Here is a 27,947-nt window from a genome sequence, read left to right as displayed (position 1 = left end):
GCAGCAACACTACTACAATCGACACTCCCTTCCATTTCCACGCTGCATGCAAACTCACGTGCGCGCACACACACACACACACACACACACACACAGACTCACACCCATCCCATGACGCAACGCTCTTCAGATCAATGTTTAACAAGAACGGCATGTTTGCAGATTCCACAATACCCGTTTGTCATTCTTTCTCTCGCTTTCTCCATACACCCCCCCAAACCCCACCTCCCCAGCCCATTTCCTGCTGCATGATCTGGAGAACTCGCACCTTTCTGTTTTAGCCCTTTAACCATGGGAAATTCTGAGTTAAGCATTCGGAACCACCTTAGTACGAGTAGCGGTAGGAGCAGTCAGCAGAATTGATATGAAATGGAAACTGAATACTGGAATGGAAACTCTTGTCATTCTGGAGATCCCACAAGCAGTTGCTTTTAAGGGGAAATTCCTGTGCGCACACACAAGAAAGAAAAAAAAAAAAAAAAAAAAAAAAAAAACGAAATCTATGTAGAACATTGAACCCAAAAAATTCAATTTGTGTAATATATTAATAGTCCACGTATACCTTTATATTTTATTCAATTACTAAATCACAAACACGTTCTTTAAATATTTATTTATTTAAATATTACTCTATTCTAGAGATCTCTCTGACGTTGTCCGAGTGCAGCCGAAGAACATTTACAAGCCATCGTGGCCACGCGCGCGTTCAAAAATCAGCCAATGGGAATAGGTCAGAGGCAGCGCACGAACGCTTGCGATTGGTGGATTTGTGCATCGGGGATGTTTACTCTCAGAACACGGCATTTCCGCCTGCGCTCGGTTTGCCCGCACGGCCCCCCGCGGAATTCCTACATTCCTAAGGGGAAGTGTCAGTGCAGCGGCAGGAGGCTGCAGGGTTCAGGGTGGAGCAGGAGTGCAAGTTCACCGGAAACTACTTGTCCATCTGAACAAAAGAAATTAATAAATAAATAAATAAATAATAATAATAATAATAAATCACATGCACTGTTCAATTTAACAGGAACACCTGCACATTCATGCAGTCATCCAATCAGCCAATCACGTAGCAGCAGCACAATTCATAAAATCATTCAGATTTTACACACGTCAAGAGCGTCCAGTCACGTCAGCCATTGACTGGCTGGGGTTTTCACCCTCTAGACTTTACAGGAAATGGTGCGGAAAACAAAAAACATCCAGTGAGCGCCGGTTTGCACTCGCTTGCTTGCTTGCTTGCTGACCAATCAGAATCACGGCTGTGGGGCTGTAATACGACTAACCCACAAAAACTAATAATAATAATAAATGTGTTAATAAATAGTAAATCCATATACTTCCAATTTATTTTGGTTTCATTTAATCTGAATGGATTTATTTCTGTGAAGCTGCTTTGTGAATATCCACTGTTACAAGCGCTATCCTAATAAAATTGAATAAAAATTGAACTGAATTGGTACGAAGCATGCCGTGGTGCTACGTCACGTTATTCGGAATAGAAGACGCGTTTGATTAAAATGCCGGCGCGCGTTACAGCACAGAAAACCTCCTCTGTAGTAACGGGAAGTCTTCACACACTCACACTCACGCAACACTGTTCATGTCTCATGACATAACTTGTGTTTTTTGTGAGTAATATTTCGATTTGTAATCAGTTGTTTGTGGTTGCGGCGAGAGACAGAAGAAACTCGACGTTCCTAGTTATTAACTGCCGTGTGCCGAGTTGTCTTATCCGGTTATCTGGATGGTCATACGTTTCTTGATCTTTTGACCCTGCAGCGCTGATGATTCTCTACACCGTTTAGTTTTCTTAGCAGAGGCTCTGTGTTTCGAGTCAACGGGACGCAATCCTTTGGGGTCACATCTCGAAAAGAGTCGAGTCACTGATTCTGGGGATGTCCCAAAAACAAAAAGTCAGTTTTGCACTAAAAATACTTCACCTTGAGCACACACACGGCAAGCAAAGAGGAAATCAGAGACAGGCAGCGGGTATTTATCTTGCAGAATGATTAAAAACTTACAGAACACCATCACCTTGTGTTAGTCTGGGTGTCTCCTTTGGCTGACATAAGCACTTAATAATATTCTCATAATAATATTCTCATGACGTGACAATCTGATAAGCATCATTAATACTGTATTATTATCATTTCATTAAATCTAGTTAAGAGTTCGATCCCTAATATAATGCAAAGAGACTACAGACAATATGGACCTAACTCTTTAAGCTAGTAATAAAGTGTAGCAGTTTTCAAGCTCGATTTCGGAGCTGATTGTCGGCTCTGATGATCTGGGGTTTGAAGAGGACGCATGAAGCTCTCTGCTCTCACGCTAGAATGATGATGAGATGAGACGTCTTTCAACGTTATGCAACGTGTTGAAGAATTCTCACCACTGAATACGTAGTGATATGATACAGGCCGATGTTGATGACAGAGTTAGGATTAAAAGAGATAGAGACAGAGAAAGAGAAAGAGAGAGAGAGAGAAAGAGAAAGAACTCAAGGAAGATATGAGTGTAAACATTATCGCAGCTAGATTAACAAAGACTATGCTTCTTGTTGTTCGTATAAAACCACAAACAAGTCCAACAGGATGCTGGATGTGCGGCTCCATCTTTCTGTATGGTGTGATAACACCGGAAATTACGCTGATTTCCTAATGATTTAGGGTTGTTTTTTTTTTTTTTTTGCCTGTATGGTGCGCACACATTGTCTAAATAAATGCACAAACACAACAAAAGTCAGTTATCCACAAAACACAAGCAGTCAGCCAAATCGATACTCAAACACTCGCTCAGTCAACAGAGAGAATCTGAAGAGAGAGAGAGAGAGAGAGAGAGAGAGAGAGTGTGTGTGTGTGTGTGTGTGTGTGTGTGTGTGTGTGTGTGTGTGTGTGTAAGCACTAAGCTGAGTCACTGATGATCACACCAAGCCTAGGAACACACAGCGCTTGTATTTGTACATACTCAGCTTTGTCCACGAGTACGGTAAACATACGGATCGTTCGTCGCAAGGGAAACCACACACGAGTCACACATCGCTAAACACGACCACATCATCTGGTCATTCATTCAACACCGAATGAGAAAGTCGTTACGCCGCTTTGGAGCGTTCAGTTCTCAGCTCGGAGTGTAAGTATTTTTAACGGCGGGAACGCTGGATAGCCGGAATACTTAGAAGCAAAAGAAAGGATAATGACTAACAGCAAGAAAACAGCGCGACACAATATTAATGCATATGTATGCATATTTATGCATTTAACACTCTTTCATTTTCACTGTGGATCTGAAAACACTGGGCGTGAACACACCCGAGATTAGATATCCATCACAGGGCACTGTTCATACACACGTATTCACACCTGAGGGCGTTTTACAGTACAGTAGCCAATCCACCTACTGTCATGTTTTGGGAGGTGGAAGGAAACCGGAGAACGCTGGGGAAACACCCACAAACGCCAGACCAGGTTCGAACTAGCCAGAACCATCAGAAGCCCTGCTTTTATGTCTTTCAGTTAAACATAAGAACTATCGAGATCCACAAATATCGTTATACTTGCATTAAATATAGCCGCAAGTGCTGATCTGCGGGGTCCAAGCACTCTTCTCAAGTAGCGGCCGTAGCGGCCATTTCTTGCCAAATAACATCAAAACAATAAACAAAACCACACATTAACATGCTTTTCAAAGTTTTGCAGTCTTTCAACCATGGGAAATACTGGCTGCGAGCTGATTGGCTGATGGTGGCCGTGCTTTAAGTAACCTAGTCATCATTAGAAATCTTGTTACAGATCAGCATAACGATGGAGTACACCCAATTTCAGTGAAACTCCCACTGTGATCAATGACCACGCCCCAATCTATGATGAATCTTGCCTTGAACAAACCAAATATATATAAAAATTAACTGATTGTTTTGAACGTTTGTAGACAAAGCAAGCGTTGGTGTAAAGACACCACTGATGAAATTTCTAGCTTGATGAGGAAATTAGCTTAGAGTTTCTTTGCTAGTGACCAGAAGGCATGAACTGGATTCTGTAATCATGTATTTAAAAAAAAAAAAAAAAAAAAAAAGTCACTTTGGATAAAACCCTCTGCCACAGATGAGCCAATGTAAAATTTAAGAAGTTACGTAACTGCTGGTGACACGTCTTACGTTGCACAATAGTTGTTTCCTCTTTCACAGATCCTGTGTTCTGCTTAATTCACGTAAATGATTTAACAGTCTAAATGTGATAATAGGTTCTGATAGTCAGGCCAGTGAGTGTAGCTACGTGAATACTGTAGCTATGTGAATACTGTAGCTACGTGAATGCTGACCCGAGCTAAGTGTTTTGTCTGAGTAACTTGAAAAGAGAGTTCAAATAAAAGATACACCAACTAGAAAGGGCTTAAAACAAGTCACTTAGCCATAAAGAAAGCAGGCATGCCAGAACGCTAGCTAGTTTTTAAGTCTCGGCATTTACGTGGTTTCATGCGGACGGCGTGTCGTGATATACAGCCTGACTTTGATGTAAAGCCTGAAGTGCCTCAGAGGTCGAGGGGAGCAGACAGTTAAAAATGGTCAGTACCAGCTGGGTGTGTCGGGGCAGAGGAATTTAGGTGCGCAAGAATAACCCATCCAAACAATGTGAGGTTAAAGGTCATAATAACAGTCAGCGTGACACGTTCGCGTTGCTCAAACCGCCGCCCGGAGAGCGGATACTGTAAGCGCTGGAGTATCTTGCGCATTCTGAGCGGTACGCACTTGCGCTTTGTTTGAATGAGGGCAGCAGCTGTCCCAGAAGCCCCACTCGAGTCGGGAGGTCAACTCTGACCCTGCATTACACACATTCCAGAGAGTCTATTGAAGAGAATTCCACGTTCCGAGCTAGGGAATACCGATGCATCATCCGAGACCCTGGCCAGCTGAGACGTCCTGTGCTTTAGCTAGCTTTATCCAGCTTCATGTAGTAATAACAGCCTACGCGATTAACCAACATTGCAGAAACCTCGGGGCTAGCCTTGCCTCCGGAAAGCCTGAGGTAAATTCCAAACCATCTATCCATCATCGCCTGGAAAATTAAAAATTCTGGGAAGACACTGACTCGAAAAATAAGCATTTAACAGCAAATCAACAGAGGAGGTGAATTTACTACTCTAGCAACACGTTCTTCATCATCGGCATTGCTTCTCAAAAGACCTCCGCCATTATTATAACTACCCGTGTGTGTGTGTGTGTGGCCACTTCTAGGAATAGATCAAAGGTAAAAAGTCATGCGGTTCGATATGACAAGCGCTCACACATAATCGAACGAAGCGTGCAAACAGAAACAGAAAGACGTCTCATGCTGGTTAATAATAGACTGCCTTCTGAATTTATCGTGAATCGCACGTCAATAAAAATTAAAAAAAAACCCGCACAATAGCACAGTGACAAGATTTTCCTATAAATGCCTTCATGCGGAAGGAAGAAATGCACGTTTCCTTCTCTTAAACTAAACGTGGCACTGACATGTCATTTTTAAAGTGGGATAGGGGAACAGAAATGCAGAAATAAGGAAAGCGACGCCGTTCGAAATTCATCTTCGCCCCTTGTTTCGGATTTTTAAAAAAAAATTTGACAATTGAAACGCAAATACAGACGTCAGGCTATATTCCCGTGAAGTCACGATTCCGATGAAAAGTCATCTATATTTGGACTACCAATCCTCTCTTCTTATTTATTTATTTATTCATTCTTTAAATTTGCCCCGACACGACCCAGAGCACCATCGTCGCTCGTTTTCGCCGCGGTACACGTTTTTATCGGCGCAATACACAAAAATAGTCTGGAGGTTACAGGCAGAAATGCTGGTACTGCACGATTATAGGAGCAAAAGTGTTTGTGATAATGCACACATCAGCACTGACACATCGCTTCTAAAGAAAGAGGGGGGGGGGGGGAGAAAGAGAGAGAGAGGAACAGAAAGACAATGTCAGGGCTGGAGAAAGTATGCCTAGACGCTTATATTCTGTTCCTTATACTATTTGTGTAAACATGGGGTGGCGAGGGCGCTTACTTTTCCCAAAATACTTTATTCAGCTGTTTTTTATAAACCACATTATGAAACCAAAGTCTGCTGTTCTGGGAAAAGAGAAGAGATACTGCAGCTGGCTGAGCAGGTGGAGAGCTTCGTTCGGGAGGGGGGGGAAAGAGAGAGAGGGAGAAAAAAAAAAAAAAAACCACCTTGTGTTATTCCATTCCACTCACGACACTAAAGAGAGTCTTATTTTATAGACTTAGAAATCAGAAAAAAGGAAGAAAAAAAAAAAACGCTGCTTCATACCAAATACTGAAAACTCCTTTGACCTTAGTGCATCCTTCCCATAAAACACATTTTAGTTTATAGTTTATTATAGTTTACTCAAATAGACGTCACATCGACATCTCATCATAAACAGATGAAACCTATTAGCTAAACCACCTATTAGCTAGCTTATCAAGCAAGTGAAAGCTCCGACGTCCTGTTTTGGTTAAAAAGTAACTAGCTTAACTCGAAAAGTATGACAAGCACTCAAATTCCTGGGAAGCGAGCGTCTCGGCATAGATATAGCGTTTGTCCTTTTCGGGTAATGTCTCGGATGCAGCGTGGAAATTGTCTTTTATCCTTCAAAGCTACTTAAGAGTGCATCGGAAGCAGACGACAAAGCGCTACACCGAAAAACAAACCCTTTACACTTGAAAAGTGGAAGAGAGAAAAAAAAAAAAAAAAAAAAAAAAAAAAAAAAAGTATCAGAAGTGAACATTATCCGCCATTAAATTCTGCTGCGCAACGTGAAACACAATACGCAAACTGTATTGCTTTTCGTTAGTCACGTACTGAAAACGTTCCACACTGAAAAGCAAAACTTTCACTTGGTTAGTTGAATTGGTATTATCGAACAAATCCTTAATCCAAACTGAAATTTTCTTAAACTTGCTACTAGGACGGGGCGATACGTGATAAATTATATCATGATATTGATAATATATCATCATATCGCTCTGTCCTAGTAGCAAGTTTAAGAAATTTTCGGTTTAGATTAAGGATTTATAGAATAACACTTAACCAAACTACCACTGAAACCTTTGCAATGCAGTGAAGGTTTTGCTTTTCAGTGTAGGACGTTTTCAGTACGTGACTAACGAAAAGCAATATATAAAAATCAGCGATTTGATGCTACGAGTTTGTACTTAATCTTTAAAATTGTTTCGTCTTGTAACGCTACACTACTGTTTTGCAACCACGATCCCATCACGAAACATATCCTGCGTTGTAGAAATGTTTTCCAGTATGGTGATATGATATTTCAGATGGGTCATATCGCCCAACCCTGGAGCTGTAGCAGAAGAGGGAGGACGTGTACACTTATTACTGCTCGCTACACAACCTAAGAAGGGTGTGGAAAACCTATGAATCATATACGTTGGGATTCCTACACCTGTTTCCACTTGCTGAAGCCATTAAATCTCGTTCCCGGTGGCGTGTTCAGAATGCGAGGGCAGAAGTGCGCGTGCTTTGACGCGTAGCTCGAGACGGCCTTCTTTTGTGTGCGCCTTCTTTTGTGCGGGAAGGAACACAAAGGACGAAAATACAAAAGAGAATGTTTGCCGAGGTGTGTACGCTTTCGTCTGCGCATCCTTCAAAGAGCGCGCCGTCAAAAAGAAACTGGAATGCTCGTTCCCCCGAGGTATCGAATGCGAACGGGATAGAGAAACGGATACGCAACAGCAGGTCTTATGGTACAGTGTATATTAATGATGGGCCTCTGAAAAGAAAGAGAGGAAAAAAAAAAAAAAGATACAATCCTGTGGTTTGTTTGTTTTATTTTTTGCCTTTATGGTCAGACAGGACCTTATGTAAGAAACAAAACTGTTATTCTGATGTGTTCCAAAAAAAAAAAAAAAAAAAAAAAACATTGCCTCAGTGCTTGAGGTTTCAAGCAATTGTTCTCCGAACTCTTTATTTCCTTCTGTTTTTTTTTTTTAAGACGCTTTTCCTGTTTCCTCCGGCGACGGCCTCGTCAGCATGGAGTCATTCGACAGGAAATGCCATCACATGCTTCACCTCGATTCCTGCATGCGCTATCACACACCCAGACGCATTCACGGGTAAACATTTGTGCGTGTTGGGAAACGGATGGCAGCGGCGAACTGGATGTGATTCAGAAAAATCACCTCAGAATCGAGTAGACACGGGGGCAGACAAATCAGACGAGCAGATTACACGTCTGGGCTACTCGTTTTGTTTTGTTTTTTTTAGTCATACTTTCCTGGAGGACAAGTAGATGTATAATGCTCCTAATATAGCAGTCAACAGTGTTTGTTCTTCTCTTCTACTTGTTTCGATATCCTCTATAATAACAAACCTATTAACCGCTACGGTTTATGGTCAGAATTATATTTAGTTCCTCGTGATTATCTTTGTAAGAACGAGTTTAAAACATGAAGCATTTCAAGTAACAATTCAAACGCATCGTTTAAAGAAACCTGACAGCCCTAATAAACACACACACACACACACACACACACAGCACAGATGAGTGTCGTCTCTTATACACATACGTTATATATGTATATATATATATATATATATATATATATATATATATATATATATATATATATATATATATATATATATATCACACACACACACACATATTTACATACATGCCACAGTGTGGTGTGCTGTGTGAAAAAAAAACCTTGTGAGAAACGGTTTGTTGCTTGCTGCAGGTTTCAGCTTCTGAGAGAATAACAGTTTCTACAGACGATTCTACCTGAACATCCTCTGACCACATGCACCGGAAGCGTGCATGAGGGTGCGAGACAATGTGTGTGCGAAATAGAAATGCTGCGGGCAAGAGCTGTGCAGCAACTCGTCTTGCGGAGTTTAGCAAGACAAGGCAGAGGTACAGCTGCACTTTATATGCATAAGTTAAAAAAAGAAAGCGAGAGCGCGAGAGAGAGAGAGAGAGAGAGAGAGAGAGAGAGATTAATTTACAGCAAGTTTTCCCTTTTATCAAGACAAATTTTTCTTGCTAATTCTAATCTTGCTAGAAACGTCACAGACAGGCCGCTGTGCTGCGAAACGTACTCCATCTACGTAAGGAAAGGCTTACAATGTGGAAAAAGTGCGAAAGGCAGAAAGATGTGCCAACTCATTTTTTCCCCCGCTAAATAAACTGCCTGATCATACAACAGCTAGCAACCGGGTAGGGTAAAGGCTAACTCGTTCTTCCTCTGAGACACTTTAAGACATCTACTGCATTGTCTCATACTGAAAAACACAGGCTATCTGCCCTCTTACGCATACACGAGCTTACGGACGCCTGTGATTGGCTAGTGTCACTCTAATTGACACGGGAGAGAGAATGAGAGCGAGAGAGAGCGAGAGAGAGGGCCTTTCCACATAGTCAGCACGGTTAACTTTGCTCCCTTTTTTGCTCTCAGCAACCATCGAGATTTGAACTCGCGATCCTTAAATGTTTGCTTGCTTTGCCTTCGAGTTCAGGGGTCCAGGGACCATCAAGTCCTCTTAACCTAGCTGACCTTCTCAGCTTCTCCGACAATCTTAATAACTCATAATCTAAACAAACAAGTCGGCTGAGGCCTACCCGGGGTACTTCCTACCTCTTCTTTGCCACCTTTTAAATTTTAAATGAAGTTACTTTTATGTTTCCAGGAAGAGCTGAAGGTATTTTTCCCAGCAGGATCCCACTCACACTGAATAATTGATATGCATTACACTTACGCTTATGGATTCGTGCCTAGTGGACCACCTGAAGTGCCTTTTATTGTTACTTAATTCTAAGAAATTCTCTTCTTAGTTCTTGATTTCAAAGGTTTGTATTCCTTGGAAACATTCTTGCTTATACATATTTGTTTTTATCATCCTTAAGATAAAGATAAGTGGGATCTAGAGCTAGAGCGAGAAGTCCTGAATTGGGAATGTTATAATAAACAGGAAGGCTTGGAACAACTTCGGACTTGCCTTCTGGTGAAAACTGCACAATAAATCACTACATCTGAATCTGTTCAGCGCTGCGTTTTTCATTTCATCGACACGCTTTTACAGCTGACATCACTTGACAGCTTGTGGAAAATTACAAACGGGACTGACTATGCCTATGAACGTCTCCAGGCCGGTCGTTTGGTCGATTTAACTCCGGCGCCATTACGCAAAAATCAAATGCTTCTAGGAAGAACTTCAAAGCAGCACTGACACCAGCTTTCCAAGTTGCTTATTGTGCTTTCCTCTTCGATTTCCTTTAGCCTCTCTTTCTCACCTCGCAGTCATAACAAGCCGGCAGCTTAAAATCAGTGATAATGAAGGGTAACTGGAGGTTCACCAGGCGTGTAACATGGTGCTAATCACTCATGTGTAGAGTATGACTCTTTATCGGGTGTCAGTGGATCAAACACAGATTACTGTTTGAGTCCTCAAGAGCCTGAGTAGCACGTGTAATGCATCCGTAAGTGAAAATTTCTGTAGCGTGTCCTGACAGGACTGAATGCACAACCATAAAAAAAAAAAGCATTTCATCAAATGGCAGGTGTTCTCATGGCTTGGAAATCAGGACTAAAACATGAAGTGGATGAAGTGGGTTTACTGTTAGCGTCCTGAAGTTGATTCGTTTCCTTCAACAGCATGTCGTACGTTTAAACTAGGCGTCTACAATACACAGAATTCAAATTCGATACGATACGGCGGTGTCTTGATACAATACTCCATCCATAGAGCAAAATAAGTATTGTAGATGTTATGTGCCTCAGATTTCCATTTTCTACAACATTATCAAACTACAAGAAGTGAAACACAAGGACAACGGTTATACGTTCTATTTAGACTCTTAGCAGCAAATATCGAAAGCAAACGCTGTGCGTTAGAAAGTTTAATAGCTAATAAAACTAATACAAATTCTGCTGTTAGCTGATTGGGCTGTTAAAGTTACGCAGCTCTCTGTAGCTCTGAGATGTTTTTGAATAATGCACTCAGTAGAATCGCATATCTGCATTTATGAATTTCCAAAACACTGTGGTGATTTCTTCAGGACAGATTGAATCAGTGGGAAATGCACAGAAAGGTGCGTGCGAGTGTGTGTGTGTGTGTGCACGTGTGTGTGGTGCTTTGTTTTTGTCTAGTTCTACAAAAAGACACAGAAGGATGAAGTCATTGGCTGTCAGCGATGCAACTTCCCGGGAAGCCGAAATGCTAAAAAAATTCCCGTCTGCCACTGACCATAGCTATCGCTTATCAAAAACACAGTGTGTGGTTTTTTTTTTTTTTTTTTTTGGTAAACCCCCGTAGCCTCTCCTGATTGAAAATAAAAGGAAGCTGCATTTTCAGAGGAAGGATTGAGGGCATTATTAGGTGTAAATGCTTATTATGCCTCGTGTGATATAATCGTTACATTATGACAAACATCCTACTTCGTTATGCAGTCTGTGCCTCATATCAAATAAAATGAAACGCTATCATTAAACCCCAACTTTTAACTATTTAGAGTTACATTTAATGTCCTGGAAGGGCTATGAAACATTAGTTCCTGTTACCACGTACATGATAACACTATACACAATCATTCTCTCACCAGCCTCTCTTATTTTCTCTTAAAATTAATAAAACAGTTTGTCCCGTTACTGAGAAACTGCAAAGCCCGCAAGACTTTCCCGTGACTGTCACAAAGCACTGACACTCGAACTGGAGACTCCTTCCATAAATGCTAACCGTCTCCTTATACGAAGCGTCGCCATTTTGATGATGAGGGATTTTCTCTGTTAAATAACGACATGGTTTTTAAACCTGCCTTGCAACTGGAGCTACGGTCAGAGCCGCTGTTATTGAAAATGATTCGACGCCTTCTGACCAATCAGATTTAAGGATTCGACAGCGCTCTGGTACGCGTGGATATTTAAAGGTGCATTAGGTAAGATTTGTGAAAAATAGCCGGAGATCTGGATGATTTTTAGACTCTTTTCTACCCGTGTACACAAAGTTCCTCCCTCAAAACTTACGGTGGTTGAACTAGAGTTAGCATGCTAACTAGTGTCCATTAGCAAGGACTGCCATGGCATCATTCTTGAGCACAATCAGAGATTCAACAGCATGAAAGCCAAGTTATAACGCTATAAACATGCAACCACAGTGATTTATGAGAGAGATTTGGGGGCGTGTCTATAAAATGATTGACAAGAGGCTAATCCAAATATAAACAAATCTTCCGGACCGGAAGGCAGTTTTAAAAACTGGGTTTTTTTTTTCAGCTATGTAAAACATTTCCCTTATATTATTATTATTATTTTAATTTCTACATAATTTTCCACATTATTTGTACTAGTGAGAAATGAACAATATTGACTATTGCACCTTTAAACAATTAGGCGCATTGTTGGGTTGCTGACGTCACTCTTTACATTTACAAATTCTCTCAAAGCCTGGCATCTCACTTTCTGAAAAAGCCTTGTCAGTCTTTTTTTTTCTTTCTTTCTCCCAAGCTCCATGAGCTCATACCATAATTTGCAACTCAAATACAGGGCCGTGTAGGAAGCCCAGAAAAATGCTGCGGTCTATCACAATATTACACTGTAAATGTATACAGATGTCAGACTGGTCGCCTTGGATTTAATTACACTGACCCTGGAGTAGCAGGCTGAATCCACATCGGCTCCTTATTGTACTAATAAATGCACTAGGTAGGGCGTAGAAGCCCATATTTCATACATGACGTAGTGCACTTATATAGGGGACTAGGAGTGTTTTTGGGATTGAGCCACTGAACCAGCGCGTGAGTAACGCGGCTAAAATAGAACAACCACAAGAGGGAAAAAAAAAACACAAAATCTGATTAGCTAGCTAGCATTTTTCTCACTCAGCTCAAAAATTTTCATGTAAAAAAATTAAATAAATAAAACTAATATGTTTAAATCATATGGTTTGTTGTTACGGTCTACAAACAAGTCCAAACTGAATCCTATATCCCAAGTAACAAGTAACGGTAGCTAGGAGTGTTCAATTAGCAGCTTAGCTAGCTGATAGTATTTACAAAACAATAAAATGATGTTTCTTACACCAAAAACTTCCTTCTTCACAACTGAATTCGGAATGTTGATGTACAAAAAACTCGGTTACAATAATAAGAAAGAAAACACGAATTCAGTGTTAGCTAACAGGCATTCTGTTTCTTACCTGTTGCGTCCTGTCGCTGGGGTTCTTCATAATCGCCTGACGGAAACTGCTATCCACATAAGACGCCATTCTGTAGTTTTAAAACCGTTTACTAAAACCAAACACATTAAATAACTTCTGTTAGACTGTGAACATTTCTCCTAACTGCTTTCGCCCCGCTACGTGAAACCGAGTCCTATCCGAAGGCTTCAAAAGAAGAAAAGTCTGTTCTGTTTTCTTAGGCCGCTTTCAGAGCCGCGGGCTCGAGTTGCTCCCGGTGCCTGAAGAAAGGAGCGATGTTCCGGCGTCAGTGAAGCGTCTCCTCGCTGCAGGAATCAAATTTATTTCTTCTTCTGTCATACACTGCCCGGTCTATCAGGAGATAGTTTATCACACCAGTACAGACCCATTCTAGATTACAGACGTATAACCTACCTCAGGAGAAGAAAAAAAAAAAAAAACAGTCCTCTTACTGTGGGTTACTAGCTACCTAACAGGCAGCGGCTAAGCTACCGCTCAGGGTCCCAGCATGGTGTTATCAGAATCAAGCAATATTTACTCAAACATCTGGTTACTTTGTGTAACCAAATGGTCCGCTATGCTTTCAGGCGAATTAAGTATGAAGTTAAGCTTCTGACGAATATACAACTCCCGTTAAACCGAGATAAGACGTGAACACAGGACGGGCGGAGCTTCGACTGTGTCCCTCTGCGGGCGGGTGGGAGCTTCAGCAGCGTCGTGATTCAGGAGGAGTGCTGCGGTCCAGATTACACACAGATTAACCACTCTCTGCTGCCACCATGTGGACAAACCCTGTAATTACAGAAACAAAACAGCAGCCCATTTAAGGCTGTGTTCATACCTGCTAGTAAGGTCAAAATCTACCCTGAATGACTTGAAAAATGAATTCAAAGTGTCCTTTAGTCTGTCCCTAGTCTGCTATACATTATAGCACAGTGAAATTCTTTTCCTCGCACCCTTTCGCTGGGGTCAGAGAGCAGGCCGAGCCATGATACAGCGCCCCTGGAGCAGAGTAGGTCAAGGGCCTTGCTCGAGGGCCCAACAGTGGCAGTTTGGCAGTGGGTTAGGGTTAGGCTTGAACCCCCGACCTTCTGTTCCGTCATCGCAATCACACTCATCATCACATAGATCGAGCCAAGCCGAGTCTGTGGAACTTTGAGTCCAACAGGAATTAATACAAATATAAAACAAAACAACTACTATAGGGACCTACTATATATTTGTTCCATCATTGCAGTTAATAGGTAAGATCTCTAAGAGTTATATAGGTGGGCTTTGATTTTTTTTTTTACTCCTCAAGCCTACCACCTCATTCCCACGTATGTTCACAGATTTCCGCCCCTAGGATCTACAGTGGCCCATAGATAATAATAATAATAATAATAATAATAATAATAATTGACAGGAGGCCCATCCAAACAATTATTCTGGATCCAAAGCCAGTTTTCCATACAGGTTTTTTCACCCACTTAATACACTTGTCCTGAGGCTATGACTTAAACCAATATTTTTTATCATGTTCTAAATACCTTTCAGGTTATCTGTACAAGTAAGATATATATATAAAAAAAATCACCTACTGCACCTTTAAATGGGTGTTTCCATGACCGGGGTGCCATTTATATCCCACTGATCCTAAATGTCATTTATGTCAATGTCACAAATGTCATTACGTCCCAAGTAAATCCATTTCTCATGCTTACAACATATTTTCCCATGACTCATCCATCATCTGTTGTGAAAAATGTATATTAATTAAGTAGAGTGTGTCTGTACATGTCAGTGTGTGACATGTCATGTGAACAGTCAGCAGTTGAGCAGGAGCAGTCACTAATCTCTGAACACATCTCATTGTTCTGGGTAAATATCAGATAACGATCCGCGGCTGTCTCTACACAGGAAGCCGTATCAGTGAGAAGTTTCATGTTTTCGTGTCTGCGTAACATTCTAACCCACTGTTTGTGTGCCACTTTTAGATTTGTAGCACTATGTAGTATGAATCAGTTGACCTTTTCCTGCAGCAAATCTAATTTGTACAGATTTACTTCAGGCCTTAGTCTGAAATTGTCCATCAGTGTGAGTGAGTGTGTGAATGTGTGTGTGTGTGTGTGTGTGTGTGTGTGTGGATAGTGCCCTGTGATGGAATGCCGTCCCATCCAGGGTGTATTCCTGCCTCACGCCCTGTGATCTCAGGATAAGCTCCAGATCCCTGCGATCCCTATCAGGTAAATCGCTTATTGAAAGTTAGTAAGTGAGTGAGATTTACTTCAACAGAAAACTAAAGGTTTCTTGTGTGTGTGTATGTGTGTGTGTGTGTGTATGTGTGTGCGTGGGTGTGGGTGTGGTTTTATTTCCCCCCCAAAGATTTTTGTGCAATACTCCAAACAACCACAAGGTGGTGGTAAAATACAATACACTGGTCTAAAGCAGTGTGTGTAGCCTATCCATAGGCATACTTGTCAGTACATCTACAAATATACTGTACATTGTTATATACAAATACAGTATATAGAACAGTATAAACACTTATAATATTGAGAAAAATACTACACTTGCAGTTTAAACAATCATTTTTCTCATTAGCATAAGCATCAGGTTATGAATCTTTTGTATACATAATGAGGAGCCGTTCAGGAACTAATATGTAATAACATATTCATTCATTCAGCTTCAATAACTACTTTATCTTGGTTGGTCAAGATAGAGATGACTCCAAATCCTATCCTATCCTGGGAATACTGGGTGCAGTGTTGGAATACACCCTGGATGGGATACCAGTCTATCTAAGGGCACCATGCATGCACTAACATTACAGGCAATTTAAAATAGCCAGTCCACCTACTGGAATGTTTTTGGTAGGTGTGAGGAAAGCCGGAGAACCCAGAAGAACCCCATGAAGACATGCGGAGAACATGGAGAACAACCCTGGAGCTGTGAGGCAGCAACGCTACCAGCTGTGCCACCATGCCTGCCTGAATGAAATTTGGAAAAATAAGATATAAACTTGAGAATAATTAACGAAACTTAAATGAAAATATGAGAATATCCCTTCCAAAGCTGGGGATAGCCTCCTCCCATCCTCTTCTATTGAGGTGAGTGTATTTTTTTTTTTTAAAAAAAACATTACAAGTATTTTTTTTCCATAGAACCCCTACAAATCCTACACCATGTTGTTAGGAGCCATGCTGCAAGAATTACACTCATGCAGCCATTGTGTGAACCCCTTGATAGCTGAAGAAGGGCACCAGTTATGTGCTCTCTGCCTCAGCACTGACCATCTTAAGAGGACTGTGTCCAATTAGAACAGCCATTGTGCAGCACTCCAATGCCAATGCCAATGTGGCATGCTCAGAAAACAGATTTAGACCCTGACTCTGAGTCGATTGTAACCCAAGCCCAATGGCCTAAACAGCCAGAAAGCAGTCTGGTCTGTTTTCTAGGTGAATTAATGACCAGGAGGCAGACACTGCTCAGTTAAAATCAATGATTTAGGAGTTGAGATTGTTACAATTCAGAGCTGCATCACGTACATCCTATGCTATATCTATAATCGCATCCATGAGATTCATCCAGGCTTATAATGACCTAGCAGTTGAACAGTTTGGTCAAATCTGGCCTCAGGAGTACCTGAAGAAGAGTCTGGGTTGACTTCTGCTCCATCATAGGTGGCACTGACAGGCTCGAAACTAGCTGTGGAAGCCAGTGTAAAGATGTACAGTAGGTTTGGATGTTTGGATGAACAGAATTCACTATACCTCAGTGAACTTGAACTCAATGGCATCCATTCTAGCTAATATGATGGATCACGAGCAGGTCGGGTGTGGCCCCATACCAGCCAACAATGCCTTCAATGATGGTGTCACTTGATGGATGCACTGATGATGCTCTACAAGATCACTACTGCCCCTCCCAGTGGTGTGAGTGCACCAGACTTCTCTGAGAACCTTTTCAATTAGGTGAATCCTCTTCCTCATGATGTTGGCAAACATTTCCAAGTGCTTCTCACTGCCACTGGAGGTTAGTAAGGGTCAAATAGAATGCTAGTTATATATGTAACTAGCATTCTATATAAACCAGATAATTACTAGGACTTGCCGACTTGGCAAGAAAGTTTCAAGGAAAGATAGCTCATTTGGTGTGTTCATATCAACTGTTCTTGGAACTCATGTTACTTGGGGAGTCCTGGAACATTAATCTTGACTGGTCTACATTGATGCTACACTAAAAAACATCAAGGCTAATAAAATAGCATGGCAAAGAGTTTGATTCCAAATCTGAGGTTCAACAATTTTGCATGTGCACTATTTCCTATGAGATGTAAATTATTAGACGTACAATATCTGAATTTTTTTTCAAAAGTAAAAGATATAGCTACATACTGATAAAGCGACACATATTTGTATCCTACAAGGTCTGTGTATACATATGTGCACGCATGAACCAAAGACAAGTGAAGCAGCTTTTATCATGTGCATCAAAGCTCTGTGATGTGGCTAAAAACAGACGTTTGAAAGGCTGATGAAGTGGTGCATGAAACTAAAAAACAAGTGGAGCAAAAGAGTATATTGAGAAAGACACACACACACACATACACAACGTGTCAATGCAGCCAGGTGTGCAGGTGTTCTGTTCCCATGGCAACTGGCATGTTCAGAATGACACAGTTTTACATTCGTCCTTAAAGAGATCTATATACGTGTAATAATAAAAAGAATAACAACTACTACAACACATCTTTTGTAAAAAAAAAAAAATCTTCTTATGCTAAGTGGTTAAGGTTAGTTTTAAAGCTAGGAGATTCAGGAGGAGAATGAAGATCCATGTGCAGAGGCAATTTATTATGAATAAATCCAGGTAATTAGGGTTGATATCACAAACCAGATATAAAAGCAAAACATGAGCAGATGAGAGAGTGATCCAAATGAACAGGCAATTGGCCCAAAACAGCATAACTTACTGAAACCCTAGAAATAGGAATATTTTGCAAAATTATGTTAAAGCTATTGAGCTGTTTCTCATCCCCCATTTCAGTCATGTTGGTTGTTAACACAGTAGGACCTGAGAATGTTTCTTATTTGGTGTTCTACCTGATGGACTGACATTGATACTGAATTTTTGACAGAATGCTTTCAAGACCTGTGACATGAATTGCTCCCCTTTGTCAGAAACAATGTCTTGTGGGATAACATAGTATTGGAACACTGCAATATATGTATAATTTTAACTGTCTGCATGGCAATGAAGAGTTTGGGGAGTGGCACAAGATGACAGGCTTTCAACAAGCAGTCAAGGATGAATACTATGGTGGTAAAGCCTTGGACTTGGACAGGTCTGTAATGAAAGCGTGGGCTTTACGTCAGCAAGGATGTTTGATAAGTTCTTTATTAATCCTGTGAGATCGTTATTTAGGGATGGCCACCAAAATTTGTTGTAAACGAGTGATTGGTCTTTAGATGCAAAGGTGACCTGAGCTTAGTGATGTGTGAAACCAGTCTATGGAAGAAGTCTGAGAAACAAGTGTCATATATTGGGGGTATTCAGGCTCATCATTTTGGGCTTTGGTGATATCCTTCATGATCTTCCAAGGAATGGATGTGACAGTGCAAGTTGGTGGCAGAATTCTTTGTTTGGAATGAAGTTCAAGATATCTTTCATAAATTCACAATATAGCATCTTGTGTTTTCGCAAGCTGAGAGGACTTGAACAGGGGGGAAAAATGTCCCAACAACCTTGGAGTTTAATTGTTTTGCTGATTCCACATATCTAAGGTTTCTGTGGTCACTGAGAATTTCCAGCACCCTCCAGCTAGTACCTTTGCTGGGTTACATTTGCTTTGAAAGGACACGGCTGTAATTTCAGAGCATTTCTATAATGTTGTGACAGAATTGCCCCTATTCCGATCTTTGACACATCTATCTCTACTATGAATGGCAAAAATGGGTCAGGATGACTGACATCCTTCAGGCCTTTGAGGCAGAGTCATTCCACTTGAAAGATTTGGATTTGCCCTTAAGCAGTGAGAAAATAAGGATGCAATTGATATATACTCAGACCTGATGCTCATAGCAGCCTGATGCATTGATGAAAGCTGTTTTCTACTCTTCCCCCTCTCTGATCCTAATGAGACTATAAACACTGCATTATCCTCTTCAGGTGCTGATGCCACCAACAGCAATGGGTAATGGTATTTAATTTTGACCACATTAAGGTTATAGTAATCATTGCAGAATCTGATACTACCATCCTTTTTCTCCACAAAGAAGAAGCCTGCAATGGCCAGGGAACTGGAAGGACACCTTCTAATAATGGGTAATCTTGGCTGCATAGGGGTGATGCAAGAGGTTAATGGCGCAGTCCCATGTGTGATACGGGGGTAATTCAGAGCCTTTTGAACATCTTGTGCAGTTTTGGAACTTTTGATATGTGACATCCTACACGAAAAGGAGATACAGCCACTGTAATGCTGGGTGCTCTATGCTTTTAATTAACCCATACTCCAGAGAATAGAAGGCATGTGAGCTGCTAGATGTGGGAAGCCTAGCACTATAGGGTTGTGAAGGGAGATGGATTATGGTTAAGGAGATAGATTTACTATGTAGAAGACTGGGGCACATTGTTAGGGAGATGGTCCTCAATTTTTTTTTACAATTCCGTTGCCCAGAGGGCCTTCATCTAAAGCATGAGTACTAAAGGATTATTTCATTGGAACCGGTGGAACTTTTGTCTGCTTTTCTACTTCCTTATCCATGAAGTTTCTGGCACTCACTTGTGTAAATGTTTTCTGTGGACTTGATTTGCATTCAGCACTGTAATGACCTTTCATCCACAAACAGGGAAAAGGCAGCAATATAATCAGAGATATTCTGTTGATGTCCCAGGAGTTCAGGGAGGGAGAACTGGAGAAAAGGAACGTGCATTGTATGAAGAAACCTTTACATTTGCCTGGGGACCTGTCTTGTTTCTGAGGTAGGGGAACACAAAGCTTTGGAGTGTTTATTTCTGGGTTTATGGATTGCACTGAGGTACTCACTGCTGTTTGAGGATCCTGACTAATGGGTGCAACAAATCTGCTGGAGCTAGTGCGCTTGGGAATCAACTGACGATTGCAAATCCCCAAACCTCCATTGGATCCATGGTAGAAGGCAAAATCTTCTGTAACAAACCAGGACCCACGTGCAGAGGTATTTAATTACAAAATCTAGGTAAACCGGGTTGATAACACAATCCCGATATCAAAGCATGAGCAGACAAGACATAACAAAGCCATTAGGTAATCCAGAGAGTACTCTTAATGAACAGAGAGATGGTCAATAACAGCAACGATAGGCAGCAATATACAAGGTTCAACCACTAGGAATTGCAAGACTTCACAGTTATGTTAAACCTCTTGAGCTTGTATTCTATAGAATCAGGATGCGAACTGGAAATGCTTGTCAGAGGTCATGCTAGAACTCCTGAGATCACTTCCTCTGCCGGCAAGGAGGGACAATGTCCTGGGTTAGTGTTACACTAGGCATAATCAGCTTAGATGCTCTGAGATGCAATTCTATAATTTAAAATAAATGTAATTCTTTGCAAGACATAATGGTGATCATATTTGTGATTTCATTTTAAATAGCCATTTTTAAATAGGAAAAATAAATAGCATACATTTGATCATTAAAGCAAAATTTTATTTTATTCAATTAAATTGCAACAATCTTCTTTGCCAGAAAAACAATCAAATGATATTTTGAGATAATACTACAGTTAGGTCCGGAGGACCAATTTGATTGAACAAGCAGCATTCCAAGCATTCCGATATTTATTATAACAGGATATATATTTCATATTTTCATATGTATTGTTTGTATCACTCCACTTATCTGTGTTTGCGTCATAAAACAATTCCAGCAATAGTTAGTTACACTGAAAACATTACTACACTTACTACGGGCTGTCAATCAGTCTGTGCGTTGGCATGGCAACACGCAACGCTCTCTCCAGCTGTGGCTTCTTTGGGAACTATTTCCTTTATAACGGAGCAAAAATCGTATAAAACGAATATCACGCTTGCAATCGTGCAATTGCACTGACTATATCAGCAGGGTTGTGATTACCCATGGTACTCGTGCCTACGGCCAAATCACAGCCGTGTTCATACACAGATATTCAGTACATCAGCACTCTTGCTTGTGTGATATTGCATAATTGTTGATATTGCCAAAACAGAAAATCTAAAGTATGACCAGCAAGTCGTATTTAGTTAAATTAAGTTCTTGGGACATAAATACTGTTAATCACATTTGCATAATTTCAATGTTGAGAAACTGAATGGTGCCATTCCAAAACTGTTGGTACCCATTAAAGAATTAGGGCTCCCCCTACCATCTAATTCCCAGTTTAACCCCAAGGTATAATTTCTTTTACAATATTACTGGGACCAGTGCATGGCATGCTGGTAAAAATGGTTTGGGGTGGATGAGATTCTAGCTGTGAGATTTTTCCATGGTGATACATTATGCAAGAACTTAATTCAACCCGTAATTAACATTCATCATTCCAAAAATGAACTCTCAACAGACATTTCCATCTCCCTAAACGCATACTCACACAATTTATTCTTATACACACTTGTGCTCTCTGAATCTAGTTCTCTGTAACTGATTTAATCACAGCTACCCTTTCTCTTTCTTCTGACACACGTACACACATCGGAGGCTGTAATCAACCACATAGGCAGCTCTTGCCATTCAAGCAAATATCAAAATGTTGTTTTTGTCGCTAGGTTTTTATTACCACGTTGTAAAAAAACAAGACTTGGCATGCCTAGTTTTTGGCTGCACAACACTTATTATGCAAATGTACACAGTATGGGATCTTGGACTGCAAAGTATTCAGTTGTGTTTGGTGCTGATATAAATATGGGTTCTTTGTAAGTTCCTTGTATCAGTCACGCCAAGTAGGTTGCAGAGGACACACCAACATTAGTGAACATCATGGAGTAACATAATTGACTCCTAGGCAATCCTTTGTGTCCTAACAGAGGTGTTATGCCATAAAATGTGGTGCCCTTTGTATATTCTACGCATTAGTTCACTGTTAAAGGACAGAATTTGTCTCAAATATACATTTACCTTCATATATAGTTATTTAGCAGATGCTGTTATCCAGAGCAACATGTTCAAACAGTTGAAGATGGTGATACAAAGCTTCCAGCACATCTGCAAGGTTTTATAGTCTGAAGGATAAGAGTTAAGTTCAAACGTTACGTCAGTGTTTATGCTGGGAAAGTTCTTGGTATTAAGAATTGATTTACGTAGGGGTTTAAGTTGATTTTCTGGATGACCTGTGGATCAGAGGAGATTGCTTTAAGCCTACGTAGGAAGCCGCTTCCTCTCCTAAAATTTCATTAAAATGTGGCAGTGAAATAGGTTTTGTGTAAAAAAAAATATATATATCTCAGTGTTTATTGGACAGTCCACTCTTCACTTGCTCCGCCTGGACACACAGCTTCTCCATATGACTCCTCAAAAAGGGGGAACCTTGTAACCAACACACAGATACACACTTCAATAACAGACCCCTGTGCTTCCCCTATTTTAAAAAGCCACTGCTGTGGACGTTACAGGGATGACATGAATAATCAAATAACAGTGTCATATTTATTATGTATTTAATATTGCCCTTGAATAGCTTTAAATGTGTTTGGTGTATTTTCATGCCCAAAACGTGAATTTCAGCATTACGCGACCTGATCACTGATTTAGTATTCAGTACTCGATCTATGTACTGGCCCATGAGGGAGTCCAGTAGTAAGGCTGTGAGGTGATTGAAATTGAGATAGGATTGATTCTGTTAAAATGATGAGACTTTGGTCACGCTCAATCTCCAAGCTGGCAAGAGTGGAAATGAAAATCCGGTGATTCACAGTGTCAAATGCAGCAGATAAGTCAAGGAGACTGAGGACAGAAGACAGAATATTCTGTCTGGCTTTGCGTAAAGCCTCAGCGACTGCAAGAATGGCCATTTCCAAAGAATCCATGGCCTTGTAACCACAGTGATTGGCATCCAGTAGGTCATTTAGCTGAAGGCATGAAGACAGCTATCTGAGCAATAGACGTTCCAGGCTCTTGGATAGGAATGGAAGGAGGGAAATATGTCAGTTGTTATCAACATTTGTGGATAAATGTTGCATGAGTTTCTTAAGCAGAGGTGTGATTCAAGCCAAACTAGAGGTCACATAGAATGCAGAGAAGTGTGAATAGTATCAGGTCAAGCGAGTAGGTCATCGGATGATTTGTGGTCACCAGCATCATAAATTCTTCCTCAGTGACTAGCTTGATTGTGTGAAAGGTTGGGCCCACATTATTTACACTTTCCATGGCTCAGGGTTACTTGTGTTGATTTTAGTGAAAACAGAGTGGAGAACATCAGACAGCAAGGGCCTGGAAAGGCTGTTGTGTGTAATGTTTGCATAAACAAAACTGAACTAAAAATTTCATTTACATTTGCATTTAGTGACGCCCACAAAACTCCATCCAACCTTCTGTAATATGAAAAAATAGCCAGAAACTAGAACCTAATCTGGAGCAAACTAGAAGCTTAGGGCATAGATAGCTCCTTCTGCTTATTAAGAAAAGAGTTATTAACTAATAATAAAGAAACACCAGCAACGTATCCTAAAGAGTCTGTGCACTGTCTACGAGGTTCTATCCTGTTGTATGTATGCTAACCTGTGAGTAATTGCTAATTGAGCTAAATATTTCTATAGTAAATACTATAGAAATATTTGCAGAAACGCATTTGCATGTAATTTAAAGAAAAAATAGTCTTCATACAGCAGCAAAAGGCAATGCCCCTGCAACTCCACCCGGCAAACTGATTACATCTCACTTCATCCTGATGATGAAACACTCCAGTTATTAAGAAATAATTGCCGGCCATTGATTAAAGAGTGCTCGTGGCTGTGCTTGGAATCCAGACTTATCGTGCTTATCATGCCTGCTTCAGCTCTCTGAAGGATTTTGTTATTGGACTCTTCCCCCCACTCCTTGAGTGGAACCATGGCTGCTGTTTATGAAATCAATAACAGAAGACGTTGCAAATTGGGAAGCACTTCAAAGGACTGTTAAAAGAACACTTCTCATCTGGGCCTTCTTCAGAGTGGTTCATTAAACACGGAGCAGCCTCACGAAAACAGAGTCTGGTCAAGTAAGATCACCTTGGTACCCTTGCAAAATATCATCTATTTACACTACGATTTGGCTTACAGCATTAAGTTAGTGTTTGGGTTACTGCATCCAATCAAGTGGGCTGTTTTTAAGCGGATGCTGTTGTAAAGGTTGATTGATCACACACTTTTCGTTATTGTTCCATTCAGCTATAATCTTATACTACTGCTATTTTTAAATGAGTGATTAATGTCTTGTCAAGTGTAACTGAATGGACTATATCATCCACAGCACACACCGATTATTCTGTGGACAAAAGTATTGGGTTCATTATAATTCTATAAAAAAAGAAGCGCTACACTTAAATTACCCATATGCTATTTCAGAAAATGACCATTATCCTAATTTGCTATGCCATATGGACAAAAAATATCTAATTTATATCCAGCATGAAGCTATCCTTTTAAAGCTAAATTCAGCAGTACAGCATCCATTTATTTTAGTATGCAGGCTTTTCTGTCCATCCTCCCATCTGTCTCGTTTGCATGTTTCTGCTTGGTTTCCGTAGTTGTAACACAGCAGAAGGGTTTGACTTGCATCAGAGGTTCATAAATTTACCAAGTGACTCTGCCACAAATCTTGCTATGAGTGACACAGGCACTAGCGCAACTGTACATCCAAGTGAAACAAACATATAACTCAGACTGAAATGCAAAATATGCTAAACACATGCTTGAATCAATCACCGCAGTCATTCTGTTTATCACACACTTTAAAATAAAGTGCACAGGACCATGTATTTACTTTTTTTTTTTTTTTTATTAGGACCATATGTGGTCAAGTGGGAATAATGTGTAATGATGTGGAGACATTTGGCTGGTTCAGATGAAAATAAAAAAATACAATTTCCCCCAAAAGTGCTTTCTAAAATATATCCCATTTATAGCAGCTGTCTTCTAAATCTGCCATGACCTTACCATAGTGGTAAGAAAACCATTATCTCTAAACTCTCACCAAAAACATTTTACTTTCACTAAAAACATGTACACATTTACTCACACAATAACCAAGGTACCAACAAACAGGACAGGCTTATAACAAATGTGGTTGCACAAAGGCACCTATGTAGCCCATTTGTCTCATATAACAATGCAATTGCACCTGGGCATGCGATCAAATTCAATTAGAAATTTAAATATGTACCTATAAATCATGAGTAATTTTGGATTAGAGTCAGGACTATACAACCATTCGTGAACAGTTCCTTTAGAAAATGTCAAAGCATATGCACCTGTGAAGCTGGAACCACACATTTGTGGCTTGAGAGCAATAATTACGCTGAGCAACCCAGGCTGTCAGCTCATATGGGGCCAGATAAGCAAGCTGCACACCAGAGAAAAAAGATGGAGAGAGTAAATGAGCTGTACTATACCATACCATTAATGCTTTGCCTTCTATCACATGTCTAGCTTCACCACTGGAAGCCTTCCTTCCAGGATCTCCTGATGACCTCAGTGCAACAATAACATGTCACATAGGAGCTGGTGGGCTGCTTGAAAACCTTCACCAAGGATTAACTGAAAGCCAGGATGTCCAGGGAACAAGAACTGGTGGTACTGCTTATTGGCTAGAGACCTGATAACCTGTTCCATAAATGTCTGTGAAGAACTCTCCCCATATAGCATAGAAGGTGTCCAAACAAATGCCCAGATCTCACCCGTACTACAAAAACACATGCAGGAACACCCTCAGAGATTCTCAGGTTCTTATATGTTTTGTACCCCCATTCTGCCCCATATTCATACCTTTCAGATCTGAACAAAAAGGGCAAGCTTGAGATGGTGAAATGGGTTCCCATAGCTGAAAGCATCATTCAGTAGAACAACGGGACTGGTGCTAATAACCCCAGACAGTCAGCCATTCATCCTGCTGATGGATGCCTGTGGAACCTCTGTAATGGCTGTGCTGTCACAAGAAGGTGTAAATGAGCAATACCCAATAATATTTCAAACCCAGAATCTTTTGACCACAGCTTGCAAGGAAGGAACAAACCCTGATCGCAGATTAGTACTCCACCAATGGAAAGCCAAGGCAAAAGATGCCACATAACTTGGTTGATTTCTGGCAACGCAGGGAGCTAGCACAACAATATGAATGTGAAACCCCAGGCTTGGTAGTAATGCTGGATCTGTAATGCTTGGCTTGTTCTGCAGTACAGATAGATAGATAGATAGATAGATAGATAGATAGATAGATAGATAGTACAGGCTAATATCCACATGGAAGAGGAGGCCTACCCTGTAGGTTGGAGACTACTAAACCCATATACACTTTTTTGTACAATGATGAAAGCCTCAAAATTGCCTCAAAGACCTCACCACGTCTGGAGAAGTAATGGCACAGACTCAGCACCGTGACCAGTCAGGAACACCCTGGACAGGAAATTTCATGAAACACAGCACATTCACCCCAAGCCAGACCTATCCACTTGTGGCTTGATGACAATAATTACGCTGCACAACCCGAGCTGGCAGCTAGTACATGGCTAGATAAGAAAGTGACACACCAGGGGAGAAAATAGAGGTGCTGATTGAGCTGCACTAGAGTGGTACCATGCATTAGCTTTTCTCTCCCTCACAAGGACAGATTCACTGGAGGAAGTATCTCCTTGGGGCCTCAACTTAGATTCTGATCCTGCTGCACGCCTCATGGCTGAGACACTACACTAAAGACACTACAACTACTCTCTTTTCCTTCCCTGAAAAGAGTAATTGTGTAAATGTGTAACACCAGCTCAGAACATTACCATGTTACCCCTGCCTATCAGCTCTCCTGTGCTCTAGAATGAACTCTAATTCTTTATTCCCTGTTCATTTCATCATTTCACATATAAGCTCAGAGATTTCAGTAGTTCATTGCGAAGTCTTGCCAATACTCTAGTCCTGAACCTTGTTCATTCTTGTTAGCTTTGAATGTGTCTTAACCTTTTGTCTGTTCATTTTACTATTCTTTTGCTTATCTTCTGGTTCTGTAGTTTGATGCCTCGTTTGCATGCATGCGTGTGTGTGTGTGTGTGTGTGTGTGTGTGGGTGGGGGGGTGTTAGGGGGGTTGGATTTTGGATTGTGTATTGGTACTGTCAATAAAGCATTCCTGAATATGAATGCTCAACCTTCTCCTGAGTTCAGTGTATTACAAATTGGAACACTTTCTGGAGTAAATCCATCTCTGTGAATTCATTTCAAGTGTTTGTGTTCACGCTAGGCTCATTCATCTCATCCTATGCGACGATCACATTTGAATTATGTGAATTCTCTGTAATCTTCTTTAGACAGCCAGCCTTTTGCACTCACATTAAGAATAACTTCAAACATTCTCTTTGTGTGCTTCTTTTTTGTAAAGACCTTGAATTTTCTAGAGGATAATACAAATATGTTTTCTCTTTAAAGACAGACTATGAAATGTTAATCAATCTGTTATTTTTAAAAAATAATCAATTACATGTTGGCAGTATTGTGGATCAAGATTGCCTCTCTTACAAGATGTTTTTTTTTTGTCTGTGGGCCAACACTGGCACCACTTTCTATGCCAGGAGCAAGCTGCTCT

General features: G+C 40.7%; 1 protein-coding gene across 4 annotated transcripts in view; it reads right to left on the bottom strand.

Moving 5' to 3' along the window:
- Positions 1–13,886, bottom strand: part of rapgef2a (Rap guanine nucleotide exchange factor 2a) — a 33,134-nt gene extending 19,248 nt beyond the window's left edge. For all 4 annotated transcript variants that reach the window (XM_053230759.1, XM_053230760.1, XM_034301225.2 and 1 more), the window contains exon 1: positions 13,191–13,886. In XM_053230759.1, coding sequence (XP_053086734.1) covers positions 13,191–13,259 — 69 coding nt within the window. In that variant the 5' untranslated portion in view covers positions 13,260–13,886. The remainder of the gene's footprint in view (positions 1–13,190) is intronic.
- Positions 13,887–27,947: the final 14,061 nt, after the last annotated feature.

Source organism: Pangasianodon hypophthalmus, chromosome 28 (genome assembly GCF_027358585.1).
Source record: "Pangasianodon hypophthalmus isolate fPanHyp1 chromosome 28, fPanHyp1.pri, whole genome shotgun sequence".
Taxonomy (NCBI): domain Eukaryota; kingdom Metazoa; phylum Chordata; class Actinopteri; order Siluriformes; family Pangasiidae; genus Pangasianodon; species Pangasianodon hypophthalmus.
This window is presented reverse-complemented; position numbering and strand designations above follow the sequence as displayed.